The 15950-nt window shown below is 46.0% G+C and overlaps 7 protein-coding genes across 7 annotated transcripts; 3 read left to right on the top strand and 4 right to left on the bottom strand.

Annotated features, from left to right (window-relative positions):
- Positions 1 to 629: 629 nt before the first annotated feature.
- Positions 630 to 1663, top strand: C8R40DRAFT_1252793 (uncharacterized protein; the record flags this gene model as incomplete). The annotated part of the gene is made up of 3 exons (XM_046233722.1): positions 630 to 1350; positions 1405 to 1586; positions 1647 to 1663. Coding segments are annotated over exons 1-3 (636 nt in total), but the record flags the coding sequence as incomplete, so codon positions are not given.
- Positions 1664 to 3918: 2255 nt separating this feature from the next.
- C8R40DRAFT_1047788 (uncharacterized protein) lies at positions 3919 to 5352 on the bottom strand (the record flags this gene model as incomplete). The annotated part of the gene is made up of 3 exons (XM_046224460.1): positions 3919 to 4006; positions 4063 to 5063; positions 5119 to 5352. 3 exons carry the CDS (start codon positions 5350 to 5352, stop codon positions 3919 to 3921), a joined length of 1323 nt encoding a protein of 440 aa, XP_046085313.1.
- Positions 5353 to 5479: 127 nt separating this feature from the next.
- Positions 5480 to 7410, top strand: C8R40DRAFT_1109856 (NADP-dependent oxidoreductase domain-containing protein). Its single transcript, XM_046228313.1, has 8 exons — positions 5480 to 5922; positions 5974 to 6074; positions 6131 to 6262; positions 6318 to 6426; positions 6492 to 6578; positions 6626 to 6697; positions 6756 to 7261; positions 7319 to 7410. Exons 1-7 carry the CDS (start codon positions 5488 to 5490, stop codon positions 6927 to 6929), a joined length of 1110 nt encoding a protein of 369 aa, XP_046085314.1. The 5' UTR covers positions 5480 to 5487; the 3' UTR covers positions 6930 to 7261; positions 7319 to 7410.
- C8R40DRAFT_1109857 (uncharacterized protein) lies at positions 7238 to 9145 on the bottom strand. Its single transcript, XM_046228314.1, has 2 exons — positions 7388 to 9145; positions 7238 to 7334 (listed from the first exon to the last, which is right to left on the bottom strand). The coding sequence occupies exon 1, from the start codon at positions 9090 to 9092 to the stop codon at positions 7434 to 7436; it is 1659 nt and encodes a 552-aa protein (XP_046085315.1). The 5' UTR covers positions 9093 to 9145; the 3' UTR covers positions 7238 to 7334; positions 7388 to 7433.
- Positions 9146 to 10438: 1293 nt separating this feature from the next.
- C8R40DRAFT_1272899 (uncharacterized protein) lies at positions 10439 to 11707 on the top strand (the record flags this gene model as incomplete). The annotated part of the gene is made up of 4 exons (XM_046234079.1): positions 10439 to 10544; positions 10570 to 10777; positions 10831 to 10963; positions 11020 to 11707. 4 exons carry the CDS (start codon positions 10439 to 10441, stop codon positions 11536 to 11538), a joined length of 966 nt encoding a protein of 321 aa, XP_046085316.1. The 3' UTR covers positions 11539 to 11707.
- Positions 11708 to 11774: 67 nt separating this feature from the next.
- Positions 11775 to 13511, bottom strand: C8R40DRAFT_1171760 (glycoside hydrolase family 43 protein; the record flags this gene model as incomplete). The annotated part of the gene is made up of 15 exons (XM_046231759.1): positions 11775 to 11786; positions 11849 to 11887; positions 11940 to 11965; positions 12024 to 12084; positions 12141 to 12222; positions 12276 to 12467; positions 12527 to 12584; positions 12644 to 12668; positions 12724 to 12779; positions 12834 to 12873; positions 12935 to 12970; positions 13030 to 13075; positions 13135 to 13252; positions 13306 to 13368; positions 13430 to 13511. 15 exons carry the CDS (start codon positions 13509 to 13511, stop codon positions 11775 to 11777), a joined length of 936 nt encoding a protein of 311 aa, XP_046085317.1.
- A 626-nt stretch (positions 13512 to 14137) lies between these two features.
- C8R40DRAFT_1048042 (glycoside hydrolase family 43 protein) lies at positions 14138 to 15818 on the bottom strand (the record flags this gene model as incomplete). Its single annotated transcript, XM_046224475.1, has 14 exons — positions 14138 to 14215; positions 14268 to 14293; positions 14350 to 14410; positions 14465 to 14546; positions 14602 to 14793; positions 14841 to 14898; positions 14962 to 14986; positions 15046 to 15101; positions 15157 to 15196; positions 15260 to 15295; positions 15353 to 15398; positions 15449 to 15566; positions 15622 to 15684; positions 15737 to 15818. 14 exons carry the CDS (start codon positions 15816 to 15818, stop codon positions 14138 to 14140), a joined length of 963 nt encoding a protein of 320 aa, XP_046085318.1.
- Between the last annotated feature and the right edge of the window lie 132 nt (positions 15819 to 15950).

Here is a 15950-nt window from a genome sequence, read left to right on the forward strand (position 1 = left end):
AGTGTGGCGGAAAACGACGAAGAAGAAAGGTTGAAGAAGGCGTCGGTTCCAAGATTTCCAAAATTTATCTTGAATTTTCATCTCTGCCGGCGTCCGTCGTATCATCATTGGATGATCTGGATCCGAGAAAAGCAGAACAATCGAAATATATCATCGCCTCGCCGTTTGAGGGTTGTCGTTAGGCCCGTTGCCGTCGCTTGGGTCCGCGTTTGGTTGTGTGTAGTGAGGTCGTTATGCTAGCTTGAAATTTGTAGCTTGACTGCTGAATTTGGGTGTCATTTTCCTCAGCTGAGGGAGACACAAAAAGACCGTTTGAAAAAAATAAGAATATAAAACTAGAGAGGTGACAAGAAAACAGTTTAATCGAGGGTAAGGAAAACATTGCCAAAGGTACATACCAGGCTGTGCGAAACATTTCTCTTCTTTGATCCTTCCATCATCAGTTTTATTCTCATCTAATTCCGTCCTTTAATTTCGTCAGATCGAAGCTGGAGTCTTGACTGGACTTCAACCATAGGCGACATTCCTTCGTAGTACGCCCAGAGGGGAAGAGAAAAGAAAGATGCAGAAACCGAAAGGAATAAATGTTGAGAAATTCAGCGTGGGGTTCCGTGCAATACAGTCAATGTGCTTCTTTCAAAATCTATGATGGCTCGCCGTGGTTGAGGACGACTAGTTGGGCAACAATTCGACTCCTATGAAAGCCATAATGAGCCTTCGTCACACGGCACAGTCGGCGGTCGGCACGGCACGGTCCACTCCACGTGACTTCATCTATATCCTGGCGTCTAATTGACTTTTCGCGTTAAAGTTCTCTTCAAAAATCGTCTTCAACATCTCTAACCACTATCTTCATTTTGACTCTCGTCGAAACTTCTGCATACTCTCTCAGCCTTGAAATATACTCTGCCATGCCTAAAGATACCACCCAACCCTCCGATACCTTGATTTTCAATCGAAAGAAATCCAGAATTCCTCGACCACCGAACTCCTGGATCCTCTTTCGCGCGGACATGCTACACGATCCTGACTTCCGGGCACAGTACCCGAACGCTCATCAGCACGTTATCTCTAAGGCACTTAGTGTGCTATGGAGAAATGCTTCAAAAGAGGTGAAAGAGGAGTACGAGCGCCGAGCTGAGGGAGCAAAATTACAACATATGATCTTGCACCCAGATTATGTGTATTGCCCGCAAAGAAAGGTGAGGGCGGCAACAGTAGGAGGTAGAGAGGAAGACACGGGGAAATCTAGACCTCGAGCGAAGCGCGGACATAAATCGAAGTGCAACGACGATGGCTCAACACAATCGTTTGAGTCAATTAATAACGATCATCAAGCGTGTTCGACCGGTGAGTTGATGTTTCTGCTCACACTTACTATCATTCACGAGACCCACCCGATAGGTCTTCGAGCCTCATCTACATCTCAAGAACCTCTCGCAGCGCTTCCTGTTCCTCTCATCCCCTTCACTTCGCAAACCTACTCCGAAATCTCAACCACTCACGGAGACCACTTCACGCCACCAAACCCTCATTCCATCTCTCATAATTCTAATCTTGTTTCTGAAACACAACAAAGTTCTGCTGTAAGTCCATGTCGAGTTTCTCCAACCAACTGCCAGTGAGCTGATGTTTTATAACCCCAGTCCCAATCAAACTCGCCATCCGTTGTTCAAAGTCTCTTCGACACCCAATGGAATGGCTCATTAGATATCCTCTTTGCGTCGAACGGTGATCCTGATTTCGACATCGACCCTCTCTCCGATCTCGATCCCAAACACCTGAACGCCCCTTTGGATGACATGGGTGCTCAAATTGAGCTGAAAAATGCCCTCGACTCTCAGCCAGACATCCCTCAAACCCTTACTTCCCAAATCAATTTTTGGGCCTGGATAGGCAGTAATCCTCTTTTCAATGGTCCTTCTTCCACGCTTGATCATAACACTCCCAATACCAATTCGTTTGACAACTCCATCGTTGATCAGCCCCAGAACTTTAGTTTGAACATTACGACTGGCAGTTTGGACGCGAACGCTGAGCAAGGCATACTTCAAACAAATTCGAGTCTAGGATCATCGGCCTCCACCGACATCACCAGCGCACTCTCAGCCAGCGCCACTCCCCTTTCTGCCTTTCAAACTTTCGAAGCCGATCCGAATGCCTTTCATAATTTTAATCCTTTTGATAACACTATCATCGACCAGCCGCAGAACTTCGATCTGAACGTTATGATGGGTGATATCCCAGAGTATAACGCTTACTCGGGCAACGGGGGTAATATGAACTGGGGACCTTCGGCCTTTGCTAGCGACACCAACACATCTGCCGCATGTAACACTACCGTTCCCCCCACCTTTGACTCCTTCAAAGATGATCCTTCCTGCTCCAATGGTTTCAACCCATTTGATAACGCCCTCGTAGCTCAACCTCACAACTGCACTCCGAGTCTTGAGGTCTCTAGGGGTGATTTAGACTTTAACTCTGTCCAAAGCGGTCTCGCAAATTTCGATACAAATGCGGTACCGTCGATCTTTGCTGACAATTCCAACGTGTCTATCTCCTCCTACCTTGCCAGTGGATACCCGTCTGCCCCTCTTCCCAGAACTGTACAGGCTGATCCTCCCTCTCTGCTAAACGATCTGGGAGTAATCCTTCAAGGCCTCGATGACTTTGCTTTGCAAAATCTCATTGCCCAACTTGGACAGCAGCAACCAGATTCCAGCTCAGGTGATACAATGAATGATACCGACACCTCAGATATGAACTCCCTGGGGTACGATGCCCTGGAGATGAACAATGCCCAGGCTCCGCTACCTTACAACAATCTTGTGACAGATTGCACTCATACTAGCCCAAGTGAACCAAGCGGGAGCGGTCTGAATTCTGGATATACCACTGCACAGATGTTCCAGTCAAGCTATACTCAGCCTCCAGCTCAGTATCATGATGCGAACGGAGGTGCTGTCTCTTCTGAGCAACATATGATCTACGTTCATCCTCTGGCTAACCCGGCGAGCGGAAGCTCCGTATATGCACCGTTTCATGATCATCAGGCTCAGAACTTTGCGTTTGTCGAAAATTAGCTCGACTGAGGAATTCCTGACGATCTTCACCCATTTTTTGAACTCCTTTGCTCTCGTAATCTCTTTCTCACCTCTACCTGTCCCTATAGTCTCTGAACAATGACTTCCCTTCGTCCTAATTTTCCACATAACCATTCCCTCAATCCAATCATACGCCATCGCTTCGTTAATGATCATCCATCATGTATACATTTGGAACAATTTTTCTTTGTATTTCTTTCTCTCTTTGTCTCACTCTGCTTCCATTTGAGTCCCTCACATCTTCCCACTCTACGCTCTTTCAAAAGCATTCATCCATCGAGTCATCTATGTAGCATTCTTCTCGTGTTTCCTCTCATGTCGATCTCCTAAGTCTCGGACCGCGGGCTATACCCATTATTTTTTCCAATTCCCCCTCGCTTTACTCATACGCGATACCTGATCCATAATTTCACCTACCATACACACATGCGCTATCTCTCACAACATTTCCGTCGCATTATAGTCTTTGCATCTCTGTAGCATTTATCTAGTAGTCTTCCTTCCCATGAATCTCTCGATGCACACACAATCTTTCCCTTTCTTTTCTCCCTTATGTACTGGTTGCAATTCTGGATTCTCCCACTGTATTTTCCTATTCTCCCCTTAGGTTTAGTCAGTCATGGTCTTTTAGCATGGTATATACAGTATATTCACTGCAAAATAGTTGACTGAATTTGAAGTTTGCTCAGGGTAGTAGAAGGATAGGAAGGAAAGTCAGGATGGGTAGAACCTGAGTTACTATGCTAGAAAGTTGACCAGCATGTTACAGGAGAGATAATGGTTGCTTTGGATTATATACAGCTCTGGTAGGTTGTCACACAACATACTGCCAATCAAGAAGAGCCTGAATCCGTCGCGCCTCCCGTTCTCCACTCAGAATCGCCCCAGGAACACTACCTCGGCTGAAGGGGAGACAAAATATTAAGTATGAACCCATCTGAATAAGCACAAGACTCACTGGTCCAATTCAGTCGCTTCTCCCGCAAACCCGAGTAATCCACCCCATACAGGTCTTGCCAGTTCTGCAAAGTCAAGCGGAGATCTTCCTTCCCCGACTCGGACAGGACTACTAGTGGCCCCAAGCGATAGTTCATCATCTTTCCAGCGCGAAGCAACTGCCTTGATTGGTTTCGGAACCATCTTTTCTGGGGCAATTGCTTGCGAAAGAATGTTGTGAATTGTGTCTGCAGACAAACCTGTGAGACCATGTGAGACTAATACATGTAGGCAAGGTGGTGAGCTCGAAATTGGGATGGCTAAGAGGGTTCCATTCTTCAAAAGAATAGTGAAAGGTCCAGCTGCAGGATCCCACCAGAGTGAATCATACAGTAGACCGAATTTCTCGAGGATACCAACCGCGGTACGAGAAATGACAGAGCTCTTGCGAGCAGGAAGTGGTGGATCAAAGAAATCATCTGTCAACTTCTTCAAGGTACCTAGTGGTATCGTGCTCAGAGCCGCTCGACCATTATATACTTGCCCATTGGAAGTATGAATCTGAATTCGACCATCGTTGGTTTTATCAACCTTCGATACATGCGCATTCAGTACAAACGATGCTTTCCCTGTTTCTTCGGCTGCAGCACGTAGCGCTGCGACTAGTTTTCCATATCCACCAACGACGATACCATCTGAACCTGCGAACGCCACCCCAGAAGCCCATCCAGACCAATGAGCAGAAGCTTCTTCAAGAGATATACCCCATCCAATTTCCGCTGCTCGAGCAAGCGCAGTGGCCTTCTCTTTCTCGGTTTCAGAAAGCCCTGTGTACAAAGGGGAAGAGGATGATAGCAAGATGTCTGCAGCAGAAGATGAGTCCGATAAGGGTTCAGATGTCACTTTGTTCATGTGTGACATGGCTAAGAATATGTTTGTATGAAGTCTTCGAGTAAGATCAGCGTCCAACGGTCCATCCTTTGTGAACGATGTTCCTGGTGAAGCTGGTAGGAGTTTGGTTTCCTGAAAATTGAAATCGATGAACTGGAAGAATCAAGAAATCATTCTGCGCACTGACCAGGCCTAAAGTCTTCGCGTATCCGAGCACTGGATTTCCTTGGTTATATCCATGGATAGCCATACATCCGAGCTCAACAGGAAATCCAAACGAATAATCTGTCCACGCTCGTCCCCCAATCCGATCTCTTGCTTCGACAACTTGGACAGTTTTACCTGCTTTACTGAGGTTGTACGCGGCAGAAAGACCAGCTAGCCCAGCCCCAATAATCAATACGTCGCTCGAAGCTGACATTCTGGCAGCCTGTGTTGAAAGATATCTAGCAAAAGCCACGATGAGCGTTGCGGAAAGGAGAAACTCGGAATGATCCGTTATCGAGCCGAATGATACTCCAAGTGCTTGGGAAATATCTTTCCCCACATCGATGTCATGTTGAGTCTTCCACAGTACAAAAACGAATCCAACGCTCAAAATTTGACTTCCGATACTTATCACAAACACAATTGGAAGAAACTTCTAACTCTCTCTCTGCTTATCATGTTTTCTGTCGCTTTCACTGTTCGTAAAGGCCTCACAGGTCGAATTGGATTCAAATTCCCACCTTTTGGATGTGGCCATCACACCCAGCAAGGCTTAGGCGGCCTTCCAATGCACTATAATCTTTCCTCCGGCTCGCAAATTCCTTCAGTTGCTCTCGGCGTATGGCGAGCTCCCAAAGACAAAACCGCCGCGGCTGTAAAGACAGCTTTGAAATCGGGATACAGACATATTGACGGCGCGTGGATTTATCGCAATGAAGAAGAAGTGGGTCAAGCGCTGAAAGAGAGCGGTGTTAAAAGAGAAGATGTGTGGCTAACGAGCAAAGTCTGTCTTTCGTCCCTCGCAGTATATCATGGTTATCTCATCTCGTGTTAGCTATGGAATACATTCCATGCGCCTGAAGATGTCGAGCCCGCACTAGATGATTCCCTCCAGAAACTGGGCACAGATTACTTGGACCTTTACATTATTCACTGGTAAGCTCTGGTACAGTGACATCAGTCATGCTGTAATCGGCCCCAACTACCAACAGGCCTCTTGCAGTTCCCAAGGATGGCAAACCAGCTGACTATGATAAGGAGCTTACCGCAAACCCCTATCCAACATGGCAAAAGCTCGAAGAGATGGTCGAGAAGGGAAAAGTGAGGAATATCGGAGTCAGCAAGTAAGCCAAATATCGGACAGTCATGGTCAATATTGAAGCACTAGTTCCGAATTAGCTTCAATATCCGTCGTCTCCAGAATCTCACTGCAAACCCGCTCAAAATTCAACCAGCTGTAAATCAAGTCGAAATCAACTTCTGGTTTCCGCAAGTTGAATTGTTAGAGGTTAGTGTACGCATTAGGAATCATTCTTGCATTGATCATGAAAGACAACCTCTTCGTTCCATCAGTTCTCGAGGCAAACAGGTATTCTATTGGAGGCATACTCCCCTCTGGGAAGCGCGGAACGCGTCAAAGATTCGCTCAATGTTCCAGAGGTAAGAATTTTTTTTCCTTCTGGGTTATTACTCATCAAGTCCTATAGATCAAAGAAGTCGCTCGAATGCTTGAAATGACTCCAGCTCAAGTCATTATATCATGGCACATTCAAAGAGGCGTATGAATCCATCTGTTCTTGATTATGCATCTCATTCGTTCTTATCCGCGTATCACAGACTATTGTTTTACCCAAAAGTGAAACACCTTCCCGAGTCACCGAAAATATTCACCTTAAAAAGCTCCCTGAGGCGGCATTCGAGAAGATCGAGAAGGCTGTAAGATCTCATAAACCTGAACGAGGTTCAAACCCGAGTAAGAATTGGGGATTAGACTTTGATATTTTTGAGTAAGGCTTTTAGTGAGGAGGGAAAGAATATAATTCAGGTGTAGTTGTTCTAGTGTGTGTATATGTAGTGTGAATGTAAATAACAAGCTTTTGAAGGAATTGGGAATGGGAATTTTCCTGTACGGAGTCATTGAGGAACAACCAACATACTTCGTCCATCGCGCAGTGACTGCCGGTCTCGGTAGTGTCCTCATGGTTTAAGGTGGAGTAGGGTGAAACTAAACAACCATCTGCCCTGATGTGTAGATTCTAGACCATCTTCCTCGTCTAATTATTCATCATGTGAAGAGAGCAAGAATATATAAGTTCGGAATAAGTATGAATCAGTGGATGCCTGTTTATTATATTGTGATTGCACGGTCGGTCCCTCAGAAGCCTCAAATGTACATACCCTGTACAAAATCTCTGTCTCGAGGTCAAAGCAAATGAGCCAAAGGTAACAGAAACCCAATTGTTGTTTACCTAGATTCAGAATTTCCGAGTTCACGCACTCGACGTTAAGAGTTCACTAGTCTTGAACTGCTCTCAACTTCCCTTTTCTATCAGTAATACCTTCCGTCACATCCTGTTCCTCCAGAACAATCATAGCAGCTCCCACTACTGAAGGGCCTGTTGTAGCTGTAGAAGTGCCGCTTACCCCAATGGCAGTATTAATGAAATCATTAGGATGATGAACATTAGACCATCTGGTGCCCGTACTTCCACCGGTGCGACGTTTGCGAAACGGACTAGGTGGAACTGTGTAATGGGACCCCTGGACCAGAGGTTGAGGAATGTTCTGGAATCTACAATTGATTGACTGGTCATCGATGTCCTTGTAATTGAGCACCAGAGCAACTATTTGAAATAAACTACTGATAATTAGTGTCAGTGTTGGATTTGATGATTGACCATCCCGCCAAATGAGCACAAATGGAGCCAGGATATTGCAAACGCAGAACGGGCCCATTACTCGAAAGTTATATTTTTGTTGAGTAGGATTCGGTTGTAGCCGGGAATCAAACCCAGATTGGATTAGTTCCGTAGGCACTTTGAAGTCGATGTGGTACGAATCTCGAAAATCAATTGACGACTCTCCCGGTGCTTTTTCCGCCACAAACAGACGCAGAAGTGTACTTTTATTATCCGCCAAGTCGTTCTCACTGAAGCAATGGAATGAGGAAAATACTTCATCCTCGCCAAGGACGTCTTTCCATCCACCACCGGTTCTAGCAGTGATCTTGGGCCATAGCCATGCTGCAAGCCGGAAGACGACGCCTGCAGGATACATTTTCCCAATGTAATGAAGGACGAGATTTCGACATTGAATTTGCTCCCGCTTATTCCAGCGGGCTCCATACGTTTTTGGTGATGCCCACGAACAAACTCCTTTATAATCCAGAGAATATGTCATGACGCTTGCCAATTGGCCGACGACCAATATCCAACGCCCAATGTCTCCGAAGATTAAGAAAATTTTTGTTAATGTGTCTTCGAACAGGAACAGAACAACGAATATATGGAAAAGGGTAACCAGCATTGAAGATGCAAGTAGGATCGCGAAACGTGCAACGACAAGTGCTGTAGTCTGGATAAGACAATCTCTGGACAATGCAACCATTTGACCTGCTTCTCGAGGCTGCTTTCCAAGCAGGTAAGGGTATATCCAGTGGTTCGAGTTCGGGGCAAAGGGTACAACTCCTTCACTTTGATTGAACCCTTCCTCAAGCTGCTCAAGCGTTTTGCGACCACCAGAGCTCCCTCTGACCAAGAATTTTCCTGCACGCGTAACCGTGTTACTGATATCCAGCCAATTGGCGCGAAAAGAGGCGCTTGCGCCTTCTATATCGGTTTCATAACCTTTGGTGTGAATGAAACCTATCCGTGCCATCCGAAGCTTCAAGTCGAAGGAAGAGAAGTGGAGGACAGGGTAGCAGATATGAACTCTCGATCCATGAAAACCCATCCACTTCAAATGGAATGCTGGTTTGATACAAGGGATGCAGAGGTCAGGGTAGCAGAGACTAATGAGTCCGTAGAGAAGAAGAGGACCGGTAGTCTGATCAATCAGTGCACATACACCGCGCGCTACCGAGTCGAGGCCGGTCACTCCTCCATAAGAGCCTGCAGCCAGAGGTATGCTTTGAAATGCGAGGACAATTGCTGCGAGGGCATTACTGCTTTCCATAGTGAATGTTCAGCTCTCGGAACAGAAGAATATTTATACCTGCGTATGGAAATAGACGCACCATGGTATGACTCCCAAGAGTGTATTTAGTGAATGCTGTTGTGATATAGATGGAACCTGCTCCTGTTCGCTTCGCAAGGAAACCCCAAAAGAATATATGATTGTTCCCAAAAATACACATGAGTCGATCTGTATGTTGTATCGAACAATCGAGACGAATCTTATACTGCAGTGACCAATTCGTCGGTTCAAGTTGCTGTTAAGACGGGGATCACTGCGAGAGCAGTCAGCGTGGAAAGACAGTAGGATGGGATCGAACGAGTATATGTATTCGTTACGCAAGACATGTTATGTCGTGATGAATGAAAGCAAAAAAAAAGACTCAGACACTGATCATCATCATATACCTTGGACACAGTTTGCGGCATGGTTTTCAACCTAGCTTTTTTCTGTCCTTCTTTGATGCACTAAGAGACTAAGAAATCGAGAATAAAAAAGCCAAATGATCGAGAGTTGATTTTGCTCTTGAGAATTGGTGAACCTGATTCAGATAATTCAGAAGTTCCACAGCTTTGTTGGAGCCTTCAAATGACTTAGAAGATTTACTATGGGACTTGGGGCTTGGATTATGGGCAGTAGATTTGATTACTTCAAGCACACATGCAGAGAATACAAAAGCAGTCACCCTCGTATCAAACACGCCAAGGTTGAATGTATTCTGGTCTATGACGTTGAACCCTTCCAATTTTTTGGTGGAGTATAGTGGACCTTATGAGAACTAGCTCCAGAAAGGCGGGAATGTTTGTGTCGAGGAATGGAAGGTTAAAGGAAGGTTAGCTACATGTGCGGATACACAGCTTTATAGAAAGATTCAATTAGAAAACCGAGTGACCTCGTGCGCGATGAAATGTTAGATAGGATCGTGTGGAGAAAGCTGTAGAGAGTTAGGACAAAGATATTGGCAAGTTTTGAATACGTTCTGAGCTTTGAACCTTGAGGCTTGAGCTTGAAACTTGATGGACGAGCTGGTGAACCGCCGAAAGTCGCATCGAGCGGCTATGCGATGCGCCTTTACTTCTCACAGGGTGTGTGGTGGGCTGTGGCTGCGTTATCCGGTGAGTTGAGAGATATCTGGAGAAAGATGCTCAGAAGAAAAGCCTTTGAGCATCTGGGAGGAAATAACCATTTTACATCGGCGGCAAAGTGACTAAGCGGGAATTCAATCTTTCCCGGCGCGCTTCAACAGCTTTTTGGGCAAATGCGAAGAGATTCGGTAACAATCAATTAATCCTGCCCGTCCCGTCTTTTTCTCTTCTACTTCCATCTACATCAAGTATTTCTAAGTGATGCGCTTTCCCTTCATAACTCGCCGCGCGGAAGAACCTCAAGAGTCTCACAGAAGGTATCGTCGAAAAGGTGGAGGTGGGAAAGGTAGTGGGAAAGGCGCTTCGGGTAGAACTGGCATATACTCCAAGAGATAATAATGTAACGGTTGATTTTATTCTAGGTGGCTCAACTGGAAGCTCTTCTCGTGGCTCTTCCTCTTCAGTGACAATCGCCGGTTCTTCACGCTCCGCCACAAGTTATGGCTCCGGTGGAGGAAAGGCTTCCACAATTCCCTCGGGCCAAATTTTTGCTGGTAGGATAGAAGGCGGAGGGACTAGAGATCAAGTTTTTGGCTCAAGGTGTGACATGGCTGGTCAGATTCTTTAGCCAGCTGTTGACGAGGACTTTCTAGCACTTATGGAAGCGGTTACCCCGGCATCACGGGAAGAGGCGTCGCAGGCCGAGGATTCCCGTTTCTGTTTTGGCCAATTGTCTGGGGAGGAGCCGCTGGTATCGGAAGCACTGCATATCTTCATGATACAGAGGTTAGCGCTGCCTTCCACAGTTTTATCTGTAATGACATATTCTCATATCCCTGCAGTATGGTTCTCCGGACAACACATCGCGTCCTGGTGGACCACTGATGACCTCCGTATTCGTTTCCAGCGCTTCGACGTCCTCAAACTCTACTCTTTCCCCCACGACGTTCCACATCCTCGCTGACAATACTACCCTCATCTCCCTCATTTCCGCAATTACCACAAATTGCTCTTCCAACATCAATACGTCCTCATCATCCTCCAATACTTCGAATCCTAGCCCTTACAATGCCTCCGACCCAAACGCACCTCAACCCGAATCTGCGATCGGATATTATCGTGCAAGCAGTGTTGTTCTTACGCTTAATGGTTATAATAATTCCGCTGCTCTGAGTAGTGATGAAAATGCAACAAATACTCCGCTACCCACTGGCATCGACACGACGTTGGAGGATTGCTTGAACCAGACCATTGGGGCTGCTGTCCCATTGATTGACGGTGCTAGGAGCATTAACACAGGTGTAGGGAGTGTGGCGTTGCTATCGATGCTATTTGTGGTTCTCCAGAGGCTGGTCGTTTGATCAATCTTTTCGCTCTTTCATTGGTTATTCCATGATCAAGACGGGATATGATGCATGGTGTTGTATACTATAGCCTCAAGCTCTTCACAGATATCCGGATACTCTTCATACCTTATAATAGTTTAGCAACCACTTATTTGTTTGTGAAATGTATTAATATTGACGTTCTTGCTACATCTGTTTCCTGCAGGTTTCCTGTGCTACATCCTCCGCCCTCTTCGTAAAATCAGGTATCCTCAAAACGCAACCTGAAGGAATATCGTACGATTAGTATGGGATAGGGAACAATATAAAGCTCAGAATAACTTACAGGCCAGCCGGTAGAGAAATCCAGCAAGTTGATGCCAAGCTAACGCAGCCACTATCAGTTCAACGTCCAAAGGTCTAACAGAATTACTTACCCAAGTTCCGGTGGAGGTATAATAGTCTGCGAAACGGATCGAGCCATCAGAAGATGGTAGAAAAGAAGGTGAAACGCCGCTCACGGTAAACAATGACCACGCCGTCGACATCTGTCATGATATCCTGCCCTCCGGGACCGATTATCTTCGCAATCAAAAAAATCAGGTTTTCCTAGTGTTGTCAACATAGCGAACACGTACATCGCCGTGACTCTCTAGGACAAGAGTTCCTCCACCATCGGTCAGAGCAACGCCGTCAGCGTCGACGAAGCCTCCGTTGAATCTATGAACCACGTCGATATGTCACTTCGATGAATACCTATTATGAGCACGTACGTTGAAGACCTTCCGACCCGAATGTTATAGGTACTCGACGTTCCATCGCAACAGATATCCCATGAGCTGAACAAATAGTAGAAGTCACCGAACTGGAAAATGACACTGGCTTCGATAGCACCGCTGTTCACAAAACGCTCAGCAAGAGAATTTACGCTCGAGCCGGAGGGTTTTCCTGTGCTGCTGCTGAGCCTGTAAATTTCAATTTCAATCAATACGTGAAGAAAAGAAGACATAGTCGAAGAACTTACGCTTCACCCACAATACCGTCCCAGAAGCTTCCTAAGGAGAGGTACCAAGTCGATCCAGCTGTATGATTAAAGATTTAGCTATCATCTTGCTGACAAGCCATAACAGCATCGACTGACCAACAAGCAAGTTGGGATCGATAGCCTGTACAACGCTGATCAGTATGCATCAGCGCCGCCATATGCGTATATCTACCCACATTGTAGGTGTCTCCGGTGACAGTTGAAGTCACTAGACCTTCATTTGTGAAACTACCTGTTCGGTTTTTTGAGTATGTGTTTCTTGGTCAATCGATATAAAACCACGTACCTGAAGCTCCAGTAGTAGATTTGGCGAAGAAAATGGCGGACTAGAGGGGGATGATTGTGTCAAACAGAATTACGAAGTAGTATGTAGTAAGCAATTGTTACATTTTGTGATCCAAACGAGGATGCTGCATAGTATAACTATGTACGAGACGATGCAATCAGTCTGTTCATGTATTACGTGTATCAGAGGCACCCACGTAGAATTGACCGTCCAAGTAGGTACAATCCGGAGCCCATAAATTTCTGATGTAGAACGCACAACAATCAGTATTTGTGTCCCCAGACGACGAAGCTAAACATACCCATTAGTAGTTCCAGTGTATGCATCCGTCCAACTCGCGCCATCGGGCCACACTAGCCCAGCATACGTCCAGGCAGTTCGATCGGTTGAGGTGAGGATTTGGATTCCGGGCGCAGTGGCTATGTTGTATAGTTGAGTATCGGGGATACTGCAAAGAAACAAAAAGTTTCACAGAATATGAAGTATGTGCCTGCGTCGTCTTTGCACATAGTGGGATCCGCCACTGCTGTGTCCCCTGTGTAAGATAGTTAGGGATTATCTAGCCATCGGTGCGCTTTGAATATCGCAGTGCTTACCAGTGACCACACCGGGATTCGGGTAACCATTAGCAACGGCGCTGAAAATCGCAGCGGAGAAGAGCGTGAGTGGGAGCCGCATGATGGGGAGAAAGTTGCGCGTCAAGGAGACGAGGCAGAGCAAAGCAGTCGCTAGATTTATATGAGCGAGTATTGCAATGACATAAATGCATATGCATCCAGGAACCATGAAGCGTGCACGGCGGCACGGCTTCCGCTGGGTTGTTACCACCATCCTCCGAATATGCGCTCTCACCCTCTCTCACCCTCTTTGTTCACCATGTGTCCTGTATGCAAGCGTTATTTTTACCACAGCCCGTTCCGGGAATTTCAGTCAACTGATCACCTCTTGAGCTTGACAATGCCCAAAATAAGATGTTTTCATTCTGTAATATCCTCCGAAGATCAGGCAACCCGGTATTTAAGCGTAAGCATGCTCAAAATGTGATACTTCGTTGCTATGTATAATTCAAAAGCTGATGTAGATCCTTGAAGTTCCGGGTCGAGAGGCGGAGGAGGCGGGCCATCTAGACGCATCGTGTGCAGGACCTCAACCGCTTCGAAAATCAAATGTAGACAATAATCTTAAGTTCACTAAGCCTTGAGCAGCTATTCACTCGTCTGCGTTCTTCGGACGACTAAGGATAGGATAGGATAGGATGGCATGCTAGGATACAGCGGTTCGCTAGACCACAACCTGGCAGATGGTCAGTTCAAAAAAAGCATCTTATGAACGTCTGAACTCACAGGCCAGCCAGAAGAGAAGTCCAATCTGTTGATACCGAGCTACACAAAAGAGATCAGAATACTAGGTCGTACTATCAAATTCAGAACTCACGAAGCTTCCAGCAGACGTGTAATAGTCTAAAGGGTTCCATCGATAAATGTGAGCCTAGGATTTTAAGCAGGAACAAACTTACGATAAACCAATATTGGTCCGTCAGCGTCCGTCATCAAATCTTGACCTCCGGGGCCAACAATCTTCGTGGTAGGTGTTCAATTGCCTGCGAGGAAATCGTTCACAAGCTAACTTACCGAATCATGGGTTCCGAGAACAAGAGTTCCTCCGCCGTCGGTTAGTGCCACTCCACTAGCATCGACGTATCCACCATTGTATCTAATTATGAGAAATGCTCCTGTGAGTGATAGTCATAATTCTTCAAATTGCTTACGCCGTGGATCTGCCCACACGAATATTATATGTACTCGACGTTCCTTGGCAGCAAAGGTCCCAAGAGGTGAACAAATAGTAGAAGCTGCCAAATTGATAGATGACACTGGCCTCGATGGCATCGCTGTTGACGAATCGTTGAGCAAGAGCCGTTACTGCTGTGGTCGTAGGTTTCCCGGTGCTACTTCCGAGGCTGGACAAAAGGTTACTTTCTGAATGGCATATGATTGTAGTACTCACGGTTGACCTTTGATTCCAGTCCAAAAGCTACCCAAAGAAAGGAACCACGTCGACCCCACTATAATATTCCATCAACAGATCAGTGAGGACTATACTATGAATAGTAGAGGTAATCATTTACCAACGAGTAAATTGGGATCAATGGCCTGGATATGATGGAATAGTGGAACAACATTCAACATATGACCTTAGAGGGATAACTCACGTTATAAGAGGCTCCAGCGGAAGTCGAGGTGACAAGACCTTCATTAGTGAAGCTTCCTGAAAGGAACACCCTCAATTGATTTCCTTGGAATCGCGATAATCCGGAGCCCACCAGGTAAACCAGTCGTCGATTTAGCGAAAAAAATAGCCGACTAGGACGCAAATAATAAATGAAAGTTTTTCAACAGCCTTGAACGATTCGAGGCAACATTTACATTTTGTGATCCAAATGTGGAAGCCGCATAATAAAGCTGGGTATTATCAACCAAATTAGCGTGTCCAACCACAACGAATCTAACTTGGCTCACGTAAAATTGACCATCCAGATATGTGCAATCAGGCGCCCAAAGTGCACTGAGAATCGAAAGTGAAGACCAAGTTAGGTATAAGATGTGAGCTCATACCCATTAGTAGTACCAGTGTAAGGATCTGTCCAGCTCGCACCATTAGGCCAAACTAACCCGGCAAGGGTCCAGGCTGTTCTATCTGGAGAAGTACGAATCTCTATGCCTACACCAGTCGCTGTGTTGTAGCAGATATATGAGCATATGATCTTACATCCACGTCGAAGACTCACAGAAGACATAATAGGTTCCTTTATCGTCTTTGCACATAGTAGGGTCGTGGACTGCGGTGTTACCTAGATGTCCGTCAATAAGAAAAGGGTGGTATGAAGATTGATTCTTCATTACCTGTAACGACTCCGGGACCTACGACGGCTTTGACAACACCGCTCAAGACGCTGAGAGATAGCAAAAAGAGAGAGCGTCGCATGATGGAGGTTACCAAGACTTGGCGCAAAAATCAGCTCTGTCGGACGCTCATATTTATCTCAAGTTTTGAAGGGACATTGTGCCTGTCCTCTGCAAAACCTGTCTCAAAAGGTTCCAGCATAGAGCGCCAAGC

The sequence above is a fragment of the Lentinula edodes genome (genome assembly GCF_021015755.1).
Source record: "Lentinula edodes strain Le(Bin) 0899 ss11 chromosome Unknown C8R40scaffold_22, whole genome shotgun sequence".
In the NCBI taxonomy this organism is placed as follows: Eukaryota; Fungi; Basidiomycota; class Agaricomycetes; order Agaricales; family Omphalotaceae; genus Lentinula; species Lentinula edodes.

Coding starts and splice junctions, on each gene's coding strand:
- C8R40DRAFT_1109856 (XM_046228313.1), top strand. CDS start 5,488: ATGTTGAGTCTTCCACAGTACAAAAACGAATCCAACGCTCAAAATTTG. Junction 6,263..6,317: donor AGGAATATCGGAGTCAGCAA/GTAAGCCAAATA, acceptor GTTCCGAATTAG/CTTCAATATCCGTCGTCTCC. Junction 6,698..6,755: donor CATGGCACATTCAAAGAGGC/GTATGAATCCAT, acceptor CGCGTATCACAG/ACTATTGTTTTACCCAAAAG.
- C8R40DRAFT_1109857 (XM_046228314.1), bottom strand. CDS start 9,092: ATGGAAAGCAGTAATGCCCTCGCAGCAATTGTCCTCGCATTTCAAAGC.